The 24,354-nt window shown below is 45.2% G+C and overlaps 1 protein-coding gene across 2 annotated transcripts in view; it reads right to left on the bottom strand.

Moving 5' to 3' along the window:
• Sgpp2 (sphingosine-1-phosphate phosphatase 2) overlaps positions 1–24,354 on the bottom strand; it is a 114,149-nt gene that overhangs the window by 46,227 nt on the left and 43,568 nt on the right. Inside the window, exon 2 of one of the 2 annotated variants that reach the window (XM_041650496.1) lies at positions 13,213–13,371. The exons of the other annotated variant lie outside the window; for it this stretch is intronic. Within the exon in view, the coding sequence (XP_041506430.1) occupies positions 13,213–13,371 (159 nt within the window). The remainder of the gene's footprint in view (positions 1–13,212; positions 13,372–24,354) is intronic. 2 annotated transcript variants of the gene reach the window in all.

Raw genomic sequence — 24,354 nt, 5'->3', positions numbered from 1 at the left:
AGATTTTATAGCACTTCAAAAATATATAGAATTACTCTAGGCTGACTATTTGTATTCAAAATGCTGGGGACAATAAATGTTTCAGACTTGAGATGCTTTTCACTTTTGTAAACACACACACACACACACACACACACACACACACACACACAGAGGTCTCTTGGGGATGGGACCCAAATGTTTCAAACTGCACAAAACATTTTATGCAACTTCTATTTTAGGCAGGATCTTAGTATGTAGTCCACATCAGCCTCTTTAATTGTCTTTGTAGAAATAACCTTTATTTATTTTTCCCAGGACTTAACTGCCAGGTGTCAGGTTCAAGCGAGGGTAATGAACCACCTGGCAGGATGCAGATGCAGGGGTCAGTAGCATTTGTAGAGATGATGCTTCTGCTGGGCCTGGGGCAGCAGGCAAGAGAAGGGGAGAGGATGGAATGCAGGGCACACCAGCACAGAAGCATGGAGAAGAATATGCAACGTGAGGGTTAGGGACCAGGCTGCTTTAGTGGCTTGAGGGCATCATCAGCGGCTCTGTGATTCCACAAGCAGAGTGGACAGTTTGGGAAAGGCTAAAGGTTCTGACTTAGGATGAAGTTCAACTGTAAAATGGCTCAGCGGTCATTTTAAAGTACCAGGCCATTCAAATGGTTTACAACTTCATCCTTCACATTTGGAATAGATCCTACGGGGAAGATGGACTTCAAGTGCAAAGAGTGTCTGGAGGGAACCCTTGATGGGACCGGGAATGACTCAGTGGTAGGTTAGCCTAGCACAGGCGATGTCCTACATCTGTTCCCCAGCATGCGAGGACGATAGCAAAGATGAAAGGTGATCCTGGCCTGAGCTGAAGGAATGTTTCTAGAATTCTCCAGAATATAACATTGCTATTGTATAGTGCAGAATAAATCCTTATTAGATGAAAAAAGTACAACCCTGGTTCCTTAGAAAATGGCATGCTAGCCACCGTTGTAGAAAACATCAGCTTGAGACCGGAAGACAAAGGGACACAGGCCAGCCAGTGAGACAACAGCTCAGGGGTAGAGGCACCTGCTGCCAAGCCCGATGACCGCAGTTCTAACCCTAGGCCCCGCATGGTGGAAGGAGAGAACTCCTTCCCACCAGTTGTCCTCTGGTCCTCTGACATCCAAATGAATGCATGGCACACATGCATGTACCTATGTGCACATACACAAATAAACGGATGTTTAAAAGGACACAGTTGACAGGAACACTGCAAACTGTCTGGGTTTGTTTCGTGGTTCTTTTTGTTTCACCTCCCTGTGCTCTGAGAGATCACTCAATTGTTTTAGATTTAAAGTCATGCTTTCTATGATCTGTCAAACATACGAAGCAATGGGAATGAACACGCCATTCCTCTATCTCCCTACACATATGTCACTACATCTACTTAAAACCGCATAACATCAGGACTGGTGAGATGGCTCAGTGAGAGGCTAGAGACATGGTTCTCAACCTTCCTAATGCTCCAACCCTTTAATAAATCCATAAGGTTGTAATCCCCAATCATAAAATTATTTTCATTCCTACTTTGTAACTATAATTTTGCTACTGTTATGAGTTGCAATGTAAATATCTGTTTTCCAATGGTCTTAGGCAACCCTGTGGAAGGGTCATTGGAACCCCCATCCTCCACAGATTGAGAACCTCTGGGCCGGAGGCACTTGAAAGAGTCCGATGACCTGAGTTCAATCCCTGAATCCCACAAGGTAGTATGCAGTGGCATTTCAATTGCATTTTAATAAATAAAGGTTGCCTGAAGATCTGAGAGTAAAACAGTCCCACTGGTCAGTCTTACAGAGCAGGTTATGGTAGCACACACCTTTAATCCCAGTAGCCACACTAGTTGCCATAGAAACCGGGTGGTAAACGCCTTTAATCCCAGTGGTACACACCTTTAATCCCAGTCCTAGAAAGGAATGTAAAATGGGGGAGACAGCTCTCAAACAGTCTCACTCTGAGATCCTGAGAGGCAGGATCGCCATTTTGGTCTGAGGTCGAAGTGAGAGCCAGTGGCTGGCTGATTTGCTTTTCAGATCTGAATCCCAATTTCAGGCTGAACCCCAATTTCTGACTCTAAGTTTTTATTAATCGTGCTTCAGTAGTAGAAGAGAACTAACTCCTCAGAGTTGTCCTTTGACCTCCACATGCTTATACACACACACACACACACACACACACACACACACACACGGAATACATAAGACTGCATAACTTCAATATAGCTCTCTGCATATACACATATATCCATTTGATACTGCACATATACATGTAAACGCATACATAAGCACACATATGTAGGAGAAGGCTCAGGGGAAGGACATTTGCCACTGCAAAATAAATAAGCCAATAAGCCGTCTATATAGAAGAATACATAGCTATCTGATGCAATTAACCCAAAGTTTAGGTGGATGAAGAGAATGTAAATTTTATGTGTTTTGAAAGCAACACAGTACTTCTCAAAACTAAGATTGTTTATAAGCTATTAAAAGCAACAAAGCTGGGTGGGAGGTTGTCCAAAAACAACAGAGAAAGAGGTACTGGGCAGCTCCAGTTCCAGCTGGAAAAGGCAGCCCTGAAACACATTAGGAGGAGGGTAGGGAACCATTGAATGTTTTGCATGCTTTTTCCATTATGTTTGATGATAGTTCTACCCAATTAGGCCAGTGCAGGGCAATGATGGCAGGAAAGGGCTGGCGTGGGAACAAGCTCTGGGTGTTCTTGGTGTCCCATTCACAGAAGCATTCATACATACAAATCAAAGGCAAATGTGCTTAAGAATACATTCCAAAGGGCGTGCTCCTGCAGAACTGCGAAAATACTACTCTTACAAAGAAGACCCACTGACTCCTGGTTCCTGTATCCTTTTCTACAGGGATGCTACACGGGCTCTTGACGTCTTGTCTGGAGAGACAGAAATGGTACACTACCTAGTTCTAATTTGCTACAGCCATCTGTTTCCAAAGTGCAGGTGAAGAGCTGGCAGAGACGCCTGTTATAAACAGCTCATCTTAAAGGGCCAGTACACTCGTACAGTTCTTCTCAGACTTAGGGGGCGTGTGCCCAGACAGTTCGGTAACAAAGTGTCTCTGTGAATAACTAACACAGCACACCTATGGTTCTGAGGACCGTTCACACTTAAAAGCACAGAAACACGCCTAGGTTTGTTTTATCTGGAGGACTATAAGATTTGGGAAAATTCCTATGAGATGTGTTCAAAGATGACTACGCTGGTTTTCTTGTCTGTGTCAACATTTGCTGTTTATGTGCAAATAATCACAATGCAGTTGTTGGCGGCACAGTCCCATGACAGAAGGCAAGCTTAGCGTGTGTGTGCTAGGCCCTGAGTTCAGTCCCCAGCATCATCAATAACATTAATACATCGATCTCAGATAAAGGTTGACAAATAGCCAAATGACCACGAAGGCGTATCTTAGGATTGATGATTTGGGTGACAGTCACCTTAGCTTTTCAGGTCATTTCATTCACAAGCCTTCTGTCCCACTTATCACACACATTTTCTGAACCAGAGCCTAACACCTGTGTGGCTCTTTATGTTTTAATTTTAAAGAAAATACCCTAAAAAGTCCCTTAAGATGCTTTCCTATCTGTCACATAAAATCTCCTGGACATATTTCTCATAAGTGCTTGGGCACTCAGCATGAGCGTCCCCAAGGAAGATAGGGGGCCGGCCAGTACACCTTCAACACATCGCTTTAGGTTACAGATGTGTATATTCATTTAAGACAGGCAGCTGGTTTTCTGTAACTCAGACTTCGGCAGGGTTTTCATGCTGTAATTCTCTCAACAAACAAACAAAAACCAGAAACAACAAAGCTCTTCATTGTCCTCTGTGATAGAGTCAAGCATTCCTTGTTCCTTAGTAGATTTTTCCAGAAAGCATAAAACCTCATCTTTAGCACTCATTCTGAACAACTTCCACATTATAAGTCTAGGTTTAAGTTTCCGAAGCCAGACTGCAGACTGGTTAAAGGCCTCAAAGGATAGGTGGCTGAGCCATCTCTCAGGCCCCTCAGGCTCTCCTGATTTCACAGCACCTGTTTAAGAAACCCTTACAGGGTCCCCAGCGTGTTACAGATGTGCCATCCATTGGAGAGTTTATATTAAATTAAGAGTGTAACATTCTCATGCTTTCTTATAGCCTAATAAAAGAGATGATCTGTTCTAGTCTGCTGTCATGATGAACCTCGCTATCTCACCTCCGTTCCCAAGTCACGATCATCACTCAGGAAAGTCAGGATGGGGACTCAAGTTAGTTGTTTGAAACAGAAACCACGGAGGAAGGCTGTTTGCAGGATGGCTCTTTGGGTCATGCTTGGCGAGCTCTTATAAAAAGCCCAGGATCTGTGTGAGGAATGGTTCAGCTCACGGTGAGCTGGGTCTTTCCGTATCAATTGTCAATCAAGGCAACGTCTTACAGACCTGCTCACAGACCAGCCTGAGGTGGGCAATTCCTCAGTCGAAGCAGCTTCTCTCAGATGACTCTGGACTATCAAGTTGACGAAGTGAACCAGGAAGTCATCTCTCGAGTTTTACTCAGCCTTTATTTGCTTACACAGTGTAGGTTCAAAAGCTTTTCATAACCTACGAATTCCAAGTTAGAGATTTCCTCAAAACCTTCAGATGCCGTTCTCCATCTTCCAGAGTCCAGCTGCTATGTGTCCAAAGAGTACTTTCAAACAGAAACAAAATGAAACAAAACAAAAAACCCCACTGTTTCTCTGACTCTGATTTCAGCGCCTGGGAATGCCAGAAAAAATTTAAAAGGGACAAAGATGCAGCATCTTTTTTTCAGTTAAATCTGAGCAGACCCAAGGCAGACCATGAATTTGTATGCTCGTGTTCTCCTCTGCCACCCTGGAGAGCGAGGCTGTGGGTACAGGCTTGCTTCTCACCCACATCACCCTTAGATAGAAAAGAGCCCTAAGTACACCCTCACCAAACTGCTGTCCTTCGGCTTACATTCATGAGTAAAATAAGTCTTCTAGGGCCAGCCACCATACCCGTAAGAGTCCCTTGTATAGATGACCACTGCCATTTCTCCCTATCTGGGACCCTTGGGAAGATTACAAAGCCAATCCAACACAAAAGCATGTGGATGACCCAGGGCAATTATTTTTGTAACTTATTCTTTTCCACATATGTATGTGTGCATATATGTATCATGTGGTCCTGTGTGTGCATGCTGTGGCTGGGAGGGGGTGCTGAGTGTTTTCTTCAGTCACTCCCCACCTTATACATTGAAGCACATTTCCTTGTTGAAGCCAGAACTTGCTAAACTGCTGGTCTAACAAACCAGCTTATTCTAGCGATCTCCCGACCCTGCCTCCCAAAGCGGAGATTGCAGGGGGCAGTTGTGCCGGCCTTATTTCTGTGTGGGTCCTGAGGATTTGAGCTTTAGTTCTCACACTTACACAGTGAGTACATTATCCACTGAGTCATCTCCCTTACACCAAGGGTATTTTTTTTTTAAAGAATAGAAGCCAAAACTTAAAATTAAAAAGATATGAATATTCTCAAAGATGCACGATCACCAATATTTTCAAAATCATAAAAGTGTCGTACAGCGGGGCTGGAGAGGTGGCTCAGAGGTTAAAAAGCACTGGCTGCTCTTCCAGAGGTCCTGAATTCAATTCCTAGCAGCCACATAGTGACTCACAACCATCTGTGATGGGATCTGGTGCCCTCTTCTGGTGTGCAGGCAGACACACAGGCAGAACACTGCATTCATAATAAATAAATAAATCTTAAATAAAAACAAATATCAGAAAGCAAGGAGTCCTGTGGGCATTCTGCTGGACCTCAATTTTATAGTCATCAAGCCATAATAAACACTGTTAGACTAGTTAGTAGTAATCTCCAGGCTATATGTAACTGGAAGCTGGAGCAGTTACGAGCCCATTCTGGCCTGGGTCCGTTTCCATGTGGGCCTCTCATCTTGCTTTACGTGTGTAATACACGCTACACAAACTACAGGGTGAGCATCTGTCACCCTGGTTAGAAGCCAAGTTCCCTAATTCTAAAGGGTCATAAGTCATCCTTGGACTCCATTTTTCAAGACTGAAATATTGATGAATCTTCTCTAATCCCGTAGCTCATTCTAACTTTGTTTTAAATCATGAACTGAAAGTTGCTTTTAATTATACAAAACAATCACCTGCCACAAAGCAGCCTATTAACTACATACTGCGATACCTGCAAGACAGACACACAGACAGACGGAGGTAACCCTCAACCAACAAACTTGGTAGGGTTCACGAAGCTTTCATTTGTTCAATAAGCTCTCCTCCTCCCCTCCTTTTTCTTTCTTTCTCCCCAGTACTGGAGGTTGAATCCAGGGCCTAAACCAGGCAGAGCAAGTGCTCCACGGCCTAGCACCATGCTCAGCACTCAGATGCTTTCCTAAAGTGGGTCATTCCTTACAGAATGAAAAGCAAAATTAATTGAATATTTTTTAATATACAAAATCACCAAAGAATGCTTAATATAACTACGGGAGAAGGTGAGTGCAGGAAACAGAGGCTTCAAGACTCTACGACCAGTTAGGTCTGGTTTCAAATCTCAGCTCTCTCCTTCTGGCTCCTGTTGGTGGCATGTCTCAAGTCTACACTGTTCAGCACTGGTCAGGATGCCCGAGAGATGGATCTCACTGTAGAGAGAGCACTTCTTGTCTAGGACACTAGCATAGCATACGGTCCAGTTGAGGGATACTCTCACTGAGCTACACACCCTTAGTGCAGCTGATGCTGACATAATTTGCAATGCTATTTATTCACAAGCAGTTAGTCGAGACCCTGGCTTCTGTCTCATAAAGAATGAATGAACAACATGCATGTTGGATTCAGCCCGACAAGGTGAGCACAGATCTTTGGCCGGGGGTTTTGACCATCAAAAACGGGGAAAGGAGATCTGGCAGGTAAGGCTGTGACACCTGCAGACAGGGTCAGGAACATTTTCCTGATGGTTAAGATCCATAGAGAACCCAGCATCTCTGGCTACTGTGTCGAATTACAGAAGCCAGCAGAGAAAAAAAAGACCTGGCTGGTATCTGGCAGCAGATACACTATGAAGGTATCCTGTGTGGCAGGATGCTCTCACTAAAGGGGGTGTCCTCTGCTGTTTCCCAGGACACAAAAGGCTTCTGGGGAAGCCCCAACCTGCACAGTGAAAGGAGAGAGGAAATCAGAGGGGACAGGAGGTTCTCAGCCTTTGAGAAAATTCCAGAGGCCAAAATATAAAATCTTGGAGACAAGATTCTCTCAGCTATGACTGGACGGAACATTTGAGTGTGGAAGCTTGTCTGACCCTCATCTCCTCAGCAGAAGTGACAGTTCTCAATCCCCACAGGCTACATACAGTAGCACCAGTGTGGTACTAAAGCACTCCCATCCCTCACTGTGACAAGACAGGACAGGAATACAGGAGGAAGAAGGTACCCCAGAGGCTAGCCACTTGGCAGTAGCTCTACCTTTGGCAGAAAAAAGCCCAGACCCCCATAGGTCAATGCTCCACCTCCCTGAAAGGACAAAGGGCCCCTTCTTTGCCTCAGGACATCTTTTCCAGTTGGTTGCTTTGCAAATTAGGAGAAGAAAATGGAAGCTGGGCCTAAGATTAGCAGGCAACCTTCCCTCTATGGGCCTTTGATTCAGAAACCACCGTACCAAGCTTTTCACCTTCACTGTCCTTCACATCCCAGGGATGCTCCAGCCTTCCAAAGGGGTTATTAAAAGAAAATCTGGGACATGCAGTCAGCAGGCGATGAGATGTTGCAGGAAACCATAGCACAAAGCACTGAAAAGAGCTCGTGTCCTGGGGCTACCTGTGACCCTAAGGGGAGTCTTTCTTTTTATTGATTTTTATTGAGCTCTACATTTTTCTCTGCTCCCTCCCCTGCCTCTACCCTCCCCTTCAACCCTCTCCCACGATTCCCATGCTCCCAATTTACTCAGGAGATCTTGTCTTTTTCTACTTCCCATGTAGATTATATCTATGTATGTCTCTCTTAGGGTCCTCACTGTTGTCTAGGTTCTCTGGGATTGTGGTTTGTAGGCTGGTTTTCTTTGCTTTAAAAACTACTTATGAGTGAGTACCTGTGAAAATTGTCTTTCTGGGTCTGGGTTACCTCACTCAAAATGATGTTTTCTAGCTCCACCCATTTGCCTGCAAAATTCAAGATGTCATTAATTTTTTCTATTGTGTGGTACTCCATTGTGTAAATGTATCACATTTTCCTTATCCATTCTTCGGTTGAAGGGCATTTAGGTTGTTTTCAGGTTCTGGCTATGACAAACAAAGCTGCTATGAACATAGTTGAGCACATGTCCTTGTGGCACGATTGAGCATCCTTTGGATATATACCCAAAACTGAGTCTTGAGGAGGCTGTTTCCTAATTTTCTGAGAAATCGCCACACTGACATCCAAAGGGGAGCCTTTCTAAGCAAATGGTAACGAGGTTTCTGAGGAACTACAGGAGCCATTTGAAGCGGTGTACTGAGGAAGAAAGGAATGGATCCGAGAGGTAAGACCCAGTGCAACCACTACTGATTGAACTTGGTGGCTGTATCTCCTTGGGCAGGTCCATCTCTTTGTGTGGCCATTTTCTTTGTAAACCTGGGCTCTGAATGTACACTACTTGCTTGTCCCAGAGTGAACGCTTGATAAAAAGCTACTGGGGAACCATGTCCACTCAGGAATATAGCTTACCAAAGAAAATCGTGAGATTTTCAAACTGGTTATTTATTTATTTAGGTTTTTTTTTTTTTGAGAACAGTGTCATGTGGCTGGTCTTGAACTCTGATCCTTCTGCCTCTACTTCCATGGGCTAGGATTACAGAAATGTACCACCAAGCTCAGATGAGGTTTCTGTTTGTTTTCTTTCTATTTGTCTTAAGAAAGAGTTGTTAAAATTTTTATTTTATTATTCCCAGTTCCTGAGAGGTAGAGGCAGGAGGATCTCTGTGAGTTCTAGGCTAGCCTGGTCTACAGAGCAAGTTCCAGGGCAGCCAGGGCTACAAAGAGAAACCCTGTCTGAAAAAAAACCAAACCAAAACAAAAGTTTGAAAGAAAAAAAGCATACTTTTGTTTGCTTGTTGACTAGTTAAGATTCTTCCTTTTGTTTTTACAAATAACTGGGACAGACTCTGGGGAAAGCCAGTCCAGGATGGTACCTTTATAAGATGCTGAGGGAATGATAGTGAAGCCCATAGGTGATGGGGATGAGGGCAGGTGGAGCCATCATAAAAGAGAAACAGATTCCTAACATTCTGCCAGGTCTGGCTGCGCCTTAGTTTGGGGTGTGAATATGACTTGGCACCATCCATTGGGTTCAGTGTCATCTTTTGGAGACAGGGTCTTACACAATAGCCCAGGTTGGCCCCAAACTCATGCGAGCTCGGATTACAAGGGTGCGCTGTCACGTCCCGTGAATCACAAAGCAGAGTGAAACCACATGGCGAGGTGGAGAGCTCGGCAGCAAAATGCGGCAACGCACAGGCTCTGCATCCTCATGCAGATCTGGCCTGATTCCATTTTTAAAAATAGTCTTCCTCCCGCGCTCCACGTCGCTATCAACTTTATACTTATCTGAGCTTCAAGGCCAGTATCCACCCACACATAAGTTCAGGGAAACATCAGAAGTGATAGTTGAGTGAGTTGGGCAAAGGTCTCTGTCATCTGAGTGTTAGGTGGTGTAGGACAATAGTTAAGGGTTAGAGTGATAGTGGAGAAGGTGGGTATGCTTCCCAGCTGCTCATTCGTTCTTATAGTCAGATTCTCTCTCTCTCTCTCTCTCTCTCTCTCTCTCTCTCTCTCTCTCTCCTCCAATCTCTCTCTAGGATCGCCTCATTGTATAGCCTAAACCAGCCTCCGATTCAGTTTTCCCACTTCTGTTCTTGAGCACCAGGGTTATAGCTTTTATACCATCATGCTGGCTCCTCTTTTATAAATTTGACACAAGCTGTAAAGAGCGAACCTCCACTGAGAAAATGCCTCCACCAGGCTGGCCTGTGGGCAAAGCTATGGAGGTATTTTCTCTATTAGTGATTGGTGTGGGAGTTTCTTTGGGTGCAGTGCCACCCCCTCCCCGCGGCGGCAGGCAGTCCTGTGTGCTATGTGAAAGCAGGCCGAGCAGCAGGAGAGAAAGGGAGGGGAGGGTCGTACCGAGGGAGCATGATCAAAGTACACAGGCATAGATGAAAATGTCCCTGTGAAATCCAACACCGTGTACAGTGAACGTATGCCAATAACCAAAAGGAACGGGGAGGACTCACTTTCAGATAATGTGATAATTACAGAGAGGCAGATGTATTTGTCTACGGCATGAGTCAATTTTAAGGCTTTTTGTTTTTCATGGTTAGCCTACACTAAAACCAATACTTTTCTCTATTATGCGTCAAGACCAAACCAATATACTGAGCCTAACAACCCCATCAGGATGCTTCCTTAATATTTAACTAAGGCTAAATTACAGATTCTACTTCAGAGGGACAGAGGCAGAATCCCAGACGCCTAATTCTATTGCATTCCATGCAAGTTAGAGGGGGCTTCCATGTGGCTATTGTTGGCTCTGCCTAAAGACTCATTAATCTCAAGTGAGAACCAATTTAACAAGCCGAGAAGGCGTTTGAAGTGATGGGCGGGAGCAGTTTAAACAGAGGATTAGGAGATAATCACATTTCAAGTCATCTTTTGGCTCTGCAAAGTTGACCCCAGGCCAGGGGGTGTGAGGTGCAGGCCCCCTTCCACACCTCTCCAAGCAGGTGGCAAGCTTCTCTGTGGGACAAGCAGGTGGCAGTGGAAAACACGGGTCTCTTTAGACACACGTCACCAGCCCTGCAGCGCTGGGCAGGACTGTTTTGCCCACACCCTTCAGCAGTCAGACCCTAGCAGGCTAGCAGGTTACATGTGGGGTTCAGAACGGCTCTGTGCTGCTGGTATCAGCTAGCTGGGGGTGTGAGTCATCAAACACGGAAAGGAAAACTGTAATTTAACCCGAGCTCCCCATCTTTGCTCTTTGTTGAGAAAGCATAGGATCCCAAGGGCTCCCTGGAAAGAACATTGTGCTTTTCTGCTTTTCCTTATTGCCAAGTTGTGGCATCTACAAGAAAGAAAAATAATAATAAAAGGGTGTACACTTGCCAAGTCATTAAGCTTTTTCAAAATTGCCCCTGCAATCGGACTGCGTACAAGCCACAAATTATTCGACATTAGATTCAGTGTTCATTTCAGGAGAACTGCTTGCTATCGAGGGGGCCTCACAAGGCAGGACAGAGATCAGTGAAGACAGCCTAGCACTCTGCAAAGGCACTACCACTTCTATGTCGTTCCACCCAATTCTTGCTATTTTTCTTCCTTCTGCACACCACAGAGGGACCTATTTAAAATGTCACCTACATGGCACACGTGTGGCCATGTGACAAGCCTGCAGAGATCTCTGACTGTGTCCTTTCTGCTTAAATCAGCAGAGACTGAAGGCCAGAATCACTGAGTGCCTTGAAAAAGGTTTCAATTCTGGGTTTCGTCACTGTGGTAGTTTGAATGTATTTGGCCCCCATAATCCCACATGGAGTGACACTATTAGGATGTATGACTTTGTTGGAGTGGGTATGGTCTAGTTAGAGGAAGTGTGTCACTGTGAGGGTGGGCTTTGAGGTTTCATATGCTCAGGATACCGCCCAGTGTGTCCATTGACTTCCTGTTGCCTGCAGGATGTAGCGCTCTCAGCTCCAGCACCACGTCTGCCCACACCCTGCCATTCTCTCCAACATGACGATAACTGACTGAACCTCTAAAACTGTAAGTGAGTCCCCTTGATTAAATGTTTTCTTTATAAGAGTTGCCGTGGTCATGGTGTCTCTTCACAGCAATAAAAACCCATACTAAGACAATCATCCAGGTCTCCTTTGTTCCAAAGCCTGATCCATGGCACTGGCAGCCCAGCCAGTCATCCAGCCCTACCCCTATCCACCGCTGTTTGCACCAAGAACGGCCATTCTAAGGGACTGGCCAGAGAAGGATGGGTGTATGGGACTGAACTATACAATGAGCTACATACAATTGTCTTGAAACAGTCCTAACCGAGAGCAGGAGGTAAGAGGACAGTGACAGCTCACCTGCACCTGACAACCGAACCATTCCCTAGTGTAGGTCCTTGGAGGCTGTGGCTCCTGGATTCCCTCAACCCTTAGAATGCACCCCATTTCTCTGAGTGAGTCTGAGCGGCCTTGTGTAGCTGAAAATAAAAGCACACTACCATGTCACACCAGCCAGGTGTTGCTTTTAGGACCATGAGCCTCTGCCCTGACCTCCAAGCTGTGACAGTGGAAGCAAACCCTCTTCTCCTTTCAACAGGGTCACGACTCGCTTCTGATCTGGGACAAACAATCAAACCCCATGAATTATTAGGGGAGAATCTGGGTCTACTTAGGAACTTCCAGAATCTAAAAAGGGCTTATATTCTTACCAGAAAAATGGCAATGGTTTCGCTATGTTCACACGTACCGCATTCATGTGGACGTTCGCAGGCACATGCACATACCACACACATACATGCCCATGCAAAAGAACAACAATAAAAACCAAAACACAAACAAACAAAAACCAAAAACATCAACCCAGAACTTTCTCCCAAACAAGGCCAAAAGATAGGGTACCAAGGAAACATCAGGAGGGGGCTCTTGCTGTGCACCTGGACTTGGCACAACTGCCTCTAGGTTACTCCCTAGGAAAACACTCTGCCTACGATGTTATGATCTCTCCAATATATGAAGGATTATTGCTTTCCAGTGTTTGGAATTTCTGGTCTACAGCCTCCGGTTAGATTTTGATCAAATTTTACTAATATAGCCTCTGGGAAGGTTTTACCCTGCATCCCACAGGGGTTCTTATGAAGCTCCTTTGTTCCTGCTCATGGTCTCTCCTCTCCTCTCGTCTGTCTATTTATAGGAAAAGGTGCATCAAAGTACATGAAGTTACAAGCTGGTCTGTTCTTTGCAAACAAGATGCACTCGCATTTTATGCTTTTTCTAAACTAGACTAGAGCAAAGAGAAAATCCCCCTGTAAGTAGCTTTAAGGAAGAAAGGCCACCTGGGCCAGGTACTTCAGTACCAAGGCAGGTAGTCACCTTAGATGTCTCTGTGATAAGAAAGTAGTAATAAGGACAAAATACTTACGACCCATATCATGACCAATCTTCTGGACAAGTAAGGATCGATATTCCAGTGGGTGAATGGGAGAAACGTGATGTAGAACACTTCCTGGCCCAAGGCGGCGGAAAACCGGAACAGGTAATAGTAGAAATAATTCTTCACAACGTGCTTCTCTCCGTAAGCCTGTAAGACAAAGGCCAGGAGTTCCTGAGGTCATTCAACGTGTCTGGAAAAGCCTTGCCTGAGACTCACCACCAGGGTGGGTGTGCCTCCTCCTGCTACTGTGTCTCATTAACACCAGCCTGTGTCATTGATGAACATCCGTCAGCCCCAGCTTGTGAGCAGAAGCTTAGGAGACATTAGGTTTGTTTGTTTTGCTGTTGTTGTTGTTGTTTGTTTTGTTTTAAAGTTAAATACGTAGCATCAAAGGCAGATGTACCAGGAGAAGCTCTCCTCTCCTTCCATACATACACACACACACACACACACACACACACACACACACACACAACACACTGGAGCCTCTATGTTGTGTGTATAGAAAGCTAGAAACTCATAGGAGGTCAAGACACCCATTCAACCCATTCAAGTACCAATCAGGCCTAACTCTGCTTAGTTTCTGAGATGAGGTGAGAGCAGACACGTGAAGGGTGGTCTAGTTAGTAGAACATATGAATATGTTACAGAGTAAAGGGTCACTGCAAATACACTTAGGTGATGAAGTGGGGGTAAAGATGCTTTCTGAGTCATCCACGGGGGCTCCATAGTCACAGGGATCCTTCACAAGATGAAGTGAAGATGTGGCACCAGACCTTTTGGCCTGTCGTCCAAGATCATGAACCCATTTCGACTACTGGGTTTGCCTTTTCTCTTTCTTAATAAACTGCCTCTATTTTCATCACCTGAGATAAAAAAGGAGGGAGGAGGCAGACATGTCAGAATCAAGAGCTAGGTGGAAATGCTGCACAGCTAGCTTAGAGAATAGAGGAAGGGCCCACGAGCCAAGGGAGGCGAGCTGTGCACTCTCCAGAAGCATAAAGAAAGGTCTCCAGAAGGAATCGGGACCCTGAAGGCACAATGACTCCAGCCAGTAAAGGTCCATTGTAGACGTCTCACAACCCATGTCTAAGAGAGCAAGTTCCTGTTGACATAAGCCACTAAGTAGCAATTCGTTTCAACAGCAACAGATGACTCACCCAGGGGCATTAGAAAAAGCAGGTGCCTCCACATTTTAGTTCACCTTTTAAATAGGACAAATGAAGTCACACCACAGGGATGATGTCACAAATACAGCTAGACCACTGGGGAATGTTAAGATGGTCTCCCATGTTGTCACCTCTCTGCTGTCAGCTTGTCACAGAACAGGCAGAAGGGGAATGTGCCAGGAATAAGCAGATAATGCACTTTAATACAATGTGTCACCAATGTGTCAATTTGTCACCATCTAGACTCACCTGGAGAGAGTGTCAACCAGGAATTTTCTACATTGTATTGGCCTGCGGGCATGCCTGTGTGGGATTGTGTGAATCAGTTGACATGGGCCAGCAAGCCCACTGTGGGCAGCACCATTCCCTAGGCAGGGAGTCCTGAGCTGCTTAGGAGTTGGGAAACAGAAGCGAGCATAAGCAGGCAAGGATGCTGACATTCATTCTCTCTGCTCTTGGCTTTGTCTTTGTCACCCCAAATATAGTCTACGTTTGGAAGCTGAAATAAACCATTTTCTCATCACAGCCACAGAAATGAAAGTAGAACCCCATGGTAAAATAAACATTTTTATATTGTGGTATATTAGTAGCAAATTTAACAATAAGATGTTTCAATTTTTTGAGTGAACCAAAAAATTCTCTTCTTTCTCCGTCTCTGCCCCACCCCAGTCACGCCCCTTTCTGGTGGAGACAGTGTCTCACTGCAGATGTAACCTAGACTGGCCTAGAACTCTCTTGATCACACAGGTGCTCCAAACCTGACAGTGATCCGCCTAGGCGTCCCAAAGGCTAGGGTCCCAGGTGTAGGGCATGAGGCCAGATTTGTAAAGTAGAGAATTTGAATACACATTGACAAAGCTAAAAGGCAGACACAGAAAACGAGGAGGATGGGGACAGTGTGAGATTGGGAGGCCTAAAGACTTACAGGTCTGCAATCCTTATTTTGTTTTATGCCAAGCCGAGGTCTTTGAATCATGAGGCGGGAAAGTCATATGGATTGATTTTGGAGACATTCACACCCACTTCCTGCCTTTAAGGTTCAGCAGCTACACTGTGACCTGGGGCTATTCTAGAGAGAGGTACAGCAGGCATTCTCATCTGCTGAGAGGAATTGTCGAGGAAAAACAGTTTTCAAGGGCTGGTGTCTTGGAGAACTTGGAAACAGCCAACAATACTTTTGTATTTTAGGCATTAAAAAAAAGATGACCTTGAAAGTTGTACAAATAGGGCTAGATTCAATACTGTTGGCGCTCTGCCAAGTATGTATTTTTCTTCTTTTTCTCTCAGAGAGGTTCTGGTTTTTATTCCAGAATCTCAGTCTCCCCAGGAGCACGGAACCCGGGGGGAAAGTTCAATGCCTTTTGCACCAGGAGAAGATCTGGAGTCACCAGTCACGGTTAGTTAGAGGGCTCAGTCTCAAGTAGAGTGCGCAAGGATCACGCTGAATATGCTTCCTAGCAGCAGAAGCACATCCTGTAGATCAAAAGGGGGAGTGGTCCTCACGCGTGGGGGTGAAGTTTACTTCAAAGTGAGTTTAGGAAGAATTGAAGTAGGGCAAACCTAAATAAGAGGACCAACAATGCATGACAGGAGTTTTCCAGATAACATCTCTGGACACAAAACTAACTGGACAGCCAAATTTTACCACTAAAGTCTGAGTTATAGGTACCCAAGTAACATGGTGAATAGTTATAAACATATAAACAGAATCTGAGTTTCTGAGCTGGGGATGTGGTTCAGTGGATGAAGCATTTGCTAGGCAAATATGAAGACCTGAACTGAGATCTCTAGAACCCACACAGAGCCAAAAGCTTCACTGACATCTGTAACTCCAGCACTCCTGCGCTGAGATGGAAGGCAGAGACAGGAGAGTTCAGAAGCTCCTGGACCGGGGAACCTACAGCACACAGCAGTGGACCACAAAGAGATGCGGTCTCAAACACAGATCCTCTGACCTCCACACGGCCACCATGGTGCAGATGAACGCTCATTCACACACACACAGATACTATTTTAAAGGAGGAGAATCTGAATCTCCCTGGAAGGAGATATCAGTGTGTAGAGCTTTACTACAGCGTAGGAGACAACCAGAATTCCATTTCTCGGGTGTGTCTTGGTTTCCTCCGGGAACCATGACAGAGACAAGAACAAGGGTTAGAGATGGAGCTGCTGAGTTAAGGGGTGGGTGTGAGAAGAGGGGCAACAGCTAAGAGAAAGGAGTCTTCATCCCAGATCTCTCCTCCCTGTTCCCAGCTTACCAGATGTAAGGGACTTTTTAGCCCAGGTGCTTTGGGCAGTGGTTTGGGGTCTAGGAGACAAAGTTTAACATGTCGTGTTACAGACAAGGAGGAGGTAGTCCTAAACATGACATGCGGGTTGACAGAGAGCAGCTCTTAAAATGTTTAAGTGCTTGTTCTTGGCATGGGACTTCTGTTTGTCCTTGACATGTGACTTCCTTCTAAAAATTTTTAGATTTTTTATTTTTTTGTCCCTTCCAGTTTAATGCATGTTAGGGCTTTTTCTGTTATTAAAACAAAAGCCAAACACTTTTTAGTTGCATATCAACTGTCACACAGCCAAATAAGAATGCCTGTCTGGGAAGCAAGAGCGATAAAATGGAAATTACTCCCACAGGCATTATCCCAGACTGCCAAATGGCATCCATTTTTCTCATTAGTCTATCTTACGGACTGCTCATGTTTTCCTAGGGCATTTTGGCTTTTTCTTTCTGAGATCTCAGTTTTCCTAATCACATCTTTTCTGTTTGACCCTGAATTCTCCAAACGCATAATCTCCTCCATCAGGGTTCCCATCATGGTGATGCGGCAGTGGCGTGGGCAGGTGGGGAGGTGGGGGGTGGAGCTACAGGTAGCATGTCTTCTGCAAAGCTGTGGTGAGCAAATCGGAAAGTGAGAAAGGCCCAGAGTGGCTGCGTGAGCCAGAGAGCCAGAGGCCAGGATGTATGGCTTCTTGACTCGACTCTATCCAGAATATCTGAGCAGCGTTTCTGTTTTCTAACCATGAACCCAGAAGTCCTAAATGCCAAGGCCGCTCACCCAGGTCGGCGTGGCTGATCCAGACAGCAGAGAGGCGAATGCCCGGCAGACCTGGCAGCCTGCCCAGGCTTTTAGAGGAGAAACACCAGAAATGGCTTTTAGTCAAAACAAAGTGTGACCTTGGGGAAGTCCATTTGCCTTTCTGGCTCACGCAGGCCTTCGTCTTAGAGGACATAAAGGACAAAGTCCATCGGCTCAGTTTACTTAGGTTTAAGCATCTCCCTCCGAGCTATGTCCCTCACCGCGATCTCAAACTGGCAATCCTCCTGCCTGAGGGTTCACTGGGTGAGCGCCAACACACCCGGCCTCAGTTGCTTTTTACTGCATGATTGAAGTGGGAAGGTAGGAGGAGGAAGCAGCTCGTTAAATAAGATGTTTCCCCCACACCTTTCATAACGAAGTAAGACTGAGTGTCTGTCCTCATAGGATGAAAGAGAGAAAGGGCCTGGGGGGAGCTGTCTTGGGCCACATTTCTCTTACTCTTCCAAAGCCCTCAGCTGCACCTATCAGGGAAGTTTGGCAATCAGTTTGAAAACCACTGAGCTCAGTGTTCCTTCCTGGCCCAGATATCACCTTCCTGTTATTAACCCTTGGCCCTGATCACGTGGACTGTAGCTGTTACAACCTAACCTTGAGGTCTCTAAGGTGAACTCTGGAAGAACCTTGAGGCAAGGCCATGTTACAAGTCTATTCTTTTCTACAATAGAGCTATAAATATGTCTTCTTCCAAAGGTCAAGTTCAAGTCATCCCACTGTTACAACAGGACTCAGTGTGGACTTCGAGCCTTCCTTCCTTCCTTCCTTCCTTCCTTCCTTCCTGCCTTCCTGCCTTCCTGCCTGTCTTCCTTCCTTCCTCCCCCTCTTTCTTTCTTATTTTGAGGTGGGAAGATGCACAAAGAGCATACAATATAAAGTATGTTTTATTGTTCTTTAAAAGGGTTTGAGGTTTGGTTTTAAATTAGGCCGCACAATTTTCAAAAGTCTGACATCTCTCACGACACCAAACTGACTTCCACTAGCAATATTTCATTATATCTAAAAGGGAAAAAAGTTTGAATTTTTGAGGTGAAAAAAAAAAAGCCCAGTTCTGAGAACAATTAACATTAGGCTTATTTAAAGCAAAATGAGAGCTGTTTCATGTTGATTTCCGCACAATTCTCCTCACAGAGAGCCAGGAATGTAATTGTCTCTTGGGTAGGAACTGATATTGATGGCACATACCCTCTCTGGGGCACATTCGTTCACATACAAATGTACACAGCAATGTTCTGAGCATGCCTAGTGGAAAAGGCTTTGCTGGTATTGATCAAAACCTCTAGAGTCAAGACCAATCTAAATTTAGAGGGTAAGATATTTTGATCTTGAGCCTACGTTAAGGGAATCTATTATCATGTTCTGAAATAAGAGAAATTTGGATCATCACATCATTTTTCTTTATATTCTAGAAACAATGCCAAAAAGGCATTATTTTTCATTTTCTGGGATGAGGCAGGAAGGACCATGGATCCGAACTGAGTTAAAAGCAGAACAATTCCAGCAAGAGTAAACAGGAGCTCACCAAGCTGCCAGCATCTGAGGGACCATCAGTGAGATGCCATCCATCATACTGGCCTAGCTGATATTAACGAGGTGGGAAGCTTAAGGCTCTCCTCAATAAATTTCCACTGGGACAAGTAAGAAAAAAACCCAGCTTTTCTATATCAGCCCACTTAACAGAGAACCCGAAAGATGCTACCACACGATGCCATGAGCCTAGCCCCCTGTGCAAGCACTTTAGTGCTTGCCATTGCTTGTTACAGCCTGTGGACACACACTCTCTAGACGACACTCTCTAGATGCTAAGCAGGCCACTCTTGTCAGGGGAAGTATAAGTAGCTCACTCTCAGCAGCTGAGAGACAGAAAACCCATTATATGCTTGTTTATAAATGACTTTAAGACCTAAAGGTCTTTTACAGAAGACATCAACAGCACTCTGTCCTTAGCAATGGTGTATCAAAAGGAAAACATTATCATTTAATGTTCTTAATTGGGCTTTACTTTTTTTTTTTTAATTTTAGAACCAGGTAACACTTCATTCCACAACACAGAATGAATGTTCCCATGAGCCTGGCAGAGCATTCTCTAGCAGTGATCTTCAACCTTCCTAACGCTGTGACCCTTTCGCATGTTGTGGTGACCCCCAATCATATTATTTTCACTGCTACTTCAACTTTGCTACCGTTATGAATAGCAATGTAAATATCTGATATTCAGGATACCTGATACGTGACCCCCGCAAAAGGGTCGTTTGACTCCCAAAAGGGTCTCATCCCACAGATTGAGAGCCACTGTTCTGTGCAAAGCAGCCTGCTTGAAGAAGGCAGAAAACAAAGCTAAGCAAGGATCAGTCACTTTCTTTGCAAGCAGACAGGACAGAGGGCAAACAGCTACTTCTCCTCCAGACTGTTTTTTTGTTTGTTTGTTTGTTTTGTATAAAGATAAATAACAGGATCTTGGTGGGCACAGCAGTTGACACTGACCTGGCTGAGAAATCTGAGCGTTCTTTCATCATGATTATTAGAATGCCCAATAAACGTCTGACCTGGGGAGGGAGAGGGCAAGCCACAGAGCCAGGTGGTGAGCATCCCAGGCCAAAGTGGTAAGATGTTCTGATTAAAGCCAGGCTGGCTCACTGCTCACTGTCTGGCTAACATTACATCAATCATATGATCTCACTAAGCCTCAGTTTACTCATTAAGTGGGAAGGGTAACAGAACAAGCCACAAAATGATGCTGGAAGGATTAAGGGAGGAAATTTCTCAGTGAAAACTGGTTGTTATCTTGGTGATGACGATGATGGTAATGACGACAGTGGAGGTGGTGGCCGTAGTGAGGATGACCAAGGAAATGGTGATGATGGTGGTGGCCATAGTGAAAGCAGGGAAACCTTCTGCAAAGTGCTTTTCAATCCTAATAGACAATCAAATCACCATTTGTTAAAATGCAAATTGACCTGGGGTGGGACTGAGCCATCTAAAAGCTCCCAAGGGATCATGATGCCTGTTGTTGGGCATAGGTCCACACCGGGAGTCATAAGGGTCCGGTGTGAAGGGTTTCCAAATAACAAAATAAGATTCAGATTCAGTCCTCAGCCATGGAGGATGCAACAAGTAGAGGAAAGAATGCCAGCAGTTGTAACTGAAGTGACAGATTCAAAACGCTAGGCAAAGTGAAGCCATCGTGAGGTGGCGGCGGGATGGGGGCGGGGGTGGGGGATGAGGGGAGAGGTAGGGTGGGAATCCTGCCGTCAGCTGAGTGCTAGAATGGATCACAGTCAAGCACCTAAGCACCTTCCCCACAGACGGTCACAGAGGAGGAGCTCACAAAACACACACTTCAATGAACTAGCAGAGGACGGACTCATTAGCAGAATAAAATGTGATGGCTTGGGGCTCCTGGCCTTGATTTGGGAGATGTATACATAATTTCTGGATAATAAACTCAAAATTAGTAAAGGGAGGATCACAGGCTTGAAGATCAACCCTGCCTTCTTGGACCAGCGAAGTACAGAAAGTAAGTCCCATTTATTGCTCTAGCAAGGGCATTTGAACCACCTCAGTCCTGGCTTAGAAGCCAGCCTCCTGTACAGGAGAAGCAGCTGTCTTTAGCGTCTCTACAACACTAAAAAAGAGATCTTTCTTTTCCAAGGTGAAATAAAATCTAGGAGAAGAGTATGATAATAAGATCAACACTGGAAATTCTAAAGTTTGCCTTTTCTAACCCAGGCTGGCTGGGTAGGGATTCTTCTGCCATTTCTAGCTATGTGTGCAGTAACGGACAATATGCCTAATCCAGCTAGGCCTCCAGCTTATTGTCACCAGTGCCCAGGGGTGGTGCCGTTGATCCTCGCTCACCCAAGGTCATCATCAGGATAGGTAACTCTTCAGGTACGTAGGATTATGGGAGGAGATAGATGTCAGCTATGGGCTATAGACAGATACTCAGGGGACCAGGGAGTCACTGGAAAATGCCTTCCTGTGGGGAGTGGTACCCCCAAAGACAGGAGACAAAGGGCTAAATTTCTCCATTGTTGGTTCTGCTGACTCAGGTTCTGTTTACAGCCAGAATTTTTACTCAAAGCAGAAGCATTGGGAAGGCCAAATGTGAGAAACACAAGGCTTATTAACATAGAATTATGTCCTCCTGCTTCTCTGAGAGGCTGGGTTCAGTGATGTGTTCTTACATCACACGGAGAGGGAATACGGTGAAACAAACCCTCTCTCCCAGCTGTTATCAAGCACTGACTTAGCATGGAAATATGCCAGGTACAAACTACTGTGCCCAACATTGAATAAAATAAGGAAAATGGCGAGCCACTTACAAGACACGCCGTGTCTATAGACCAGCCCCTTACAGCAACCACTTTAGCTATGGGAGGTGGGTAAAAGAAGCTGGATTGCTTCATTTAGCCCTGAGTCCTAGCGTAACATCAGACCACAGTGTGCTGTAGGAAGACGGATACTCATGCATCAGGGGGTGGGGGCAGGCACTGGTTCTGCTGGGAACTACAAGTCAGAGGCGGACATTTAGCAAAAGGCTCCCTAAACAGAGAACAGTGCTGTGTGCTAAGTCATGAGTGTGAGCGACAGGGGTGAAGTCACATGCAGACGCTACGGCTAGCCGATGTTTGACACTGACACTTGAGCAAGTCCACTGGAGTGTTAGCTATGGCTCTTTCCAGACTGAGGTCCAGGCTATCATGGAAGTTACTCTGTAGTGCAGGCTAGCCTCAAACTCCTTGGCTTCCTAAATGCTGGGATTACATGTGTGAGTATCCCCACCCTGGTTGTTGGAACATTTTTAAAGAGGTAAAGAGGGTTGTGACTTAATCTACAGTGGGATGACCCATTTCCATGGTTTTCTCTTACTTCTTAAATTTTATAAAGACGACATGGGTCACAGTTTAGTAGTCAAAGGCATAGCGCACTTAGAATGAACCTGATCTCAAGATCAAAGACCAAAGTGGTAAACAAATAAAAAATAATTGTAATGGGAAAATATCATTAGCAATGATGAGCACATTGATTTTCCGTGAGGCAGGCATGTCCTAGCTGACACAAATCTATCTTCCATCACTTAGAATGCTGTTTTTGTTGTTGTTGCTGGTGTTTTCTTGTTTTTTAAACATTGGGGAATCAAGGCCTTCTAGCCTATAAGGAAAAGGGAATGGTGCTTACCAGGAAAGACAGTAAAGGAAGGGCAAAGCAGAAGGGATGAGAGCATGCAAAGACTTCATCTCTCATCCATGAGACTAGCTTGGATTACAGGTTGGGCGATTTAACTGCTGTCTTTCCTGAGCTCAGATGATTAAAATTTCAGGACGGCGAGACTCAAAGTCAATACAAATGGAAGGCTGACTTCTTTGAACAGAGGCTGGAAAGGAAACAGCACACTAATGATTTTCTTCTGCTTTGTTGGCCTTTGTCAAGATCCGTCCGTCTGGGTCCAAGACTACCAGGGAGGGTGAAGAGGCCTGAACATAGTGTGGCTTTTAAAAATCGGTAGTTTTAACCTGTCTATAACTCAATTGTGTTTTTCCCCCTGACTGATCCTTCCATCTCAGCTCATTCTCCGAACATCTGATGTCTTCTCTGTCTTTTTTTCTCAAGGAACAGTGACTGTGTTGGGCACCATAGGAGTAGTGAGCCTGGGTTACTAACTGAGAAAATCTCAACAGTGATCTAAGTCGCCCATGACTTTGGACCCATGTCCAGGACTGGGCCTTGCAACTGGACCTGATCTTGCTTCCCCTTATGACTTTTAAATCCCTGGGGCCTAAAATGCAGAGCTCTGGGTTTGCGTAAGAACCGAATGAAGGATCGGGTGAGGAAAGAGGAACAGCAGCGCTGGCAGGGGACAGCACTGCACAGGCTTTTCCGAGGACCCGAGCCTCTGCAAGAGCATCCCTCCACAGACCAGGAGAGCCATGTGGGGTGACAGAGAACAGAAACAAACACCGCCGTTTCTAAATGGGTAGTGAGCCAGCTGTCCTTCAGACTTCCAAAATGTCTTAGGACTATTTTTCAAAACATTCTGGATCCGCTAAAACCCAAAACACTTGTGCCAAACATTTTTTTTCCATTTAATTGTTAAGCCCTTGTGTGGTGGGAGGGGGGGATTTTTTGCTGCAGATGTTTTTGATTTGTTCATATTAACTTATCAAAATGACATTTGGAAGATCGAGATGATGTTTGAGAAGGAGTTATATGAACTTGGGTTCATTAGTTCTAATCTTGAAAATTCCACCACTCCCAAATATCATGTACACACACACACACACACACACACACACACACACACCCCAGAGAGAGAGAGAGAGAGAGAGAGAGAGAGAGAGAGAGAGAAACAGAGACAGTCAGGATGTAGAGTGAAGAATACAGACATGGCAGGGACACACACACACACACACACCCCAGAGAGAGAGAGAGAGAGAGAGACAGAGAGAGAGAGAGAGAGAGAGAGAGAGAGAGAGACAGAGACAGTCAGGATGTAGAGTGAAGAATACAGACATGGCAGGGACACACACACACACACACACCCCAGAGAGAGAGAGAGAGAGAGAGAGAGAGAGAGAGAGAGAGAGAGAGAAACAGAGACAGTCAGGATGTAGAGTGAAGAATACAGACATGGCAGGGACACACACACACACACACACCCCAGAGAGAGAGAGAGAGAGAGAGAGACAGAGAGAGAGAGAGAGAGAGAGAGAGAGAGAGACAGAGACAGTCAGGATGTAGAGTGAAGAATACAGACATGGCAGGGACACACACACACACACACACACACACACACACAGAGACAGAGACAGAGACAGTCAGGATGTAGAGTGAAGAATACAGACATGGCAGGGACACACACACACACA

The sequence above is a fragment of the Microtus oregoni genome, unplaced genomic scaffold, assembly GCF_018167655.1.
Source record: "Microtus oregoni isolate MIOR12 unplaced genomic scaffold, Mior012 000004F_ref0000308, whole genome shotgun sequence".
Lineage (NCBI taxonomy): Eukaryota > Metazoa > Chordata > Mammalia > Rodentia > Cricetidae > Microtus > Microtus oregoni.
Note: the sequence above shows the minus strand (reverse complement) of the source record. Positions and strands in the feature narration are given on the sequence as shown.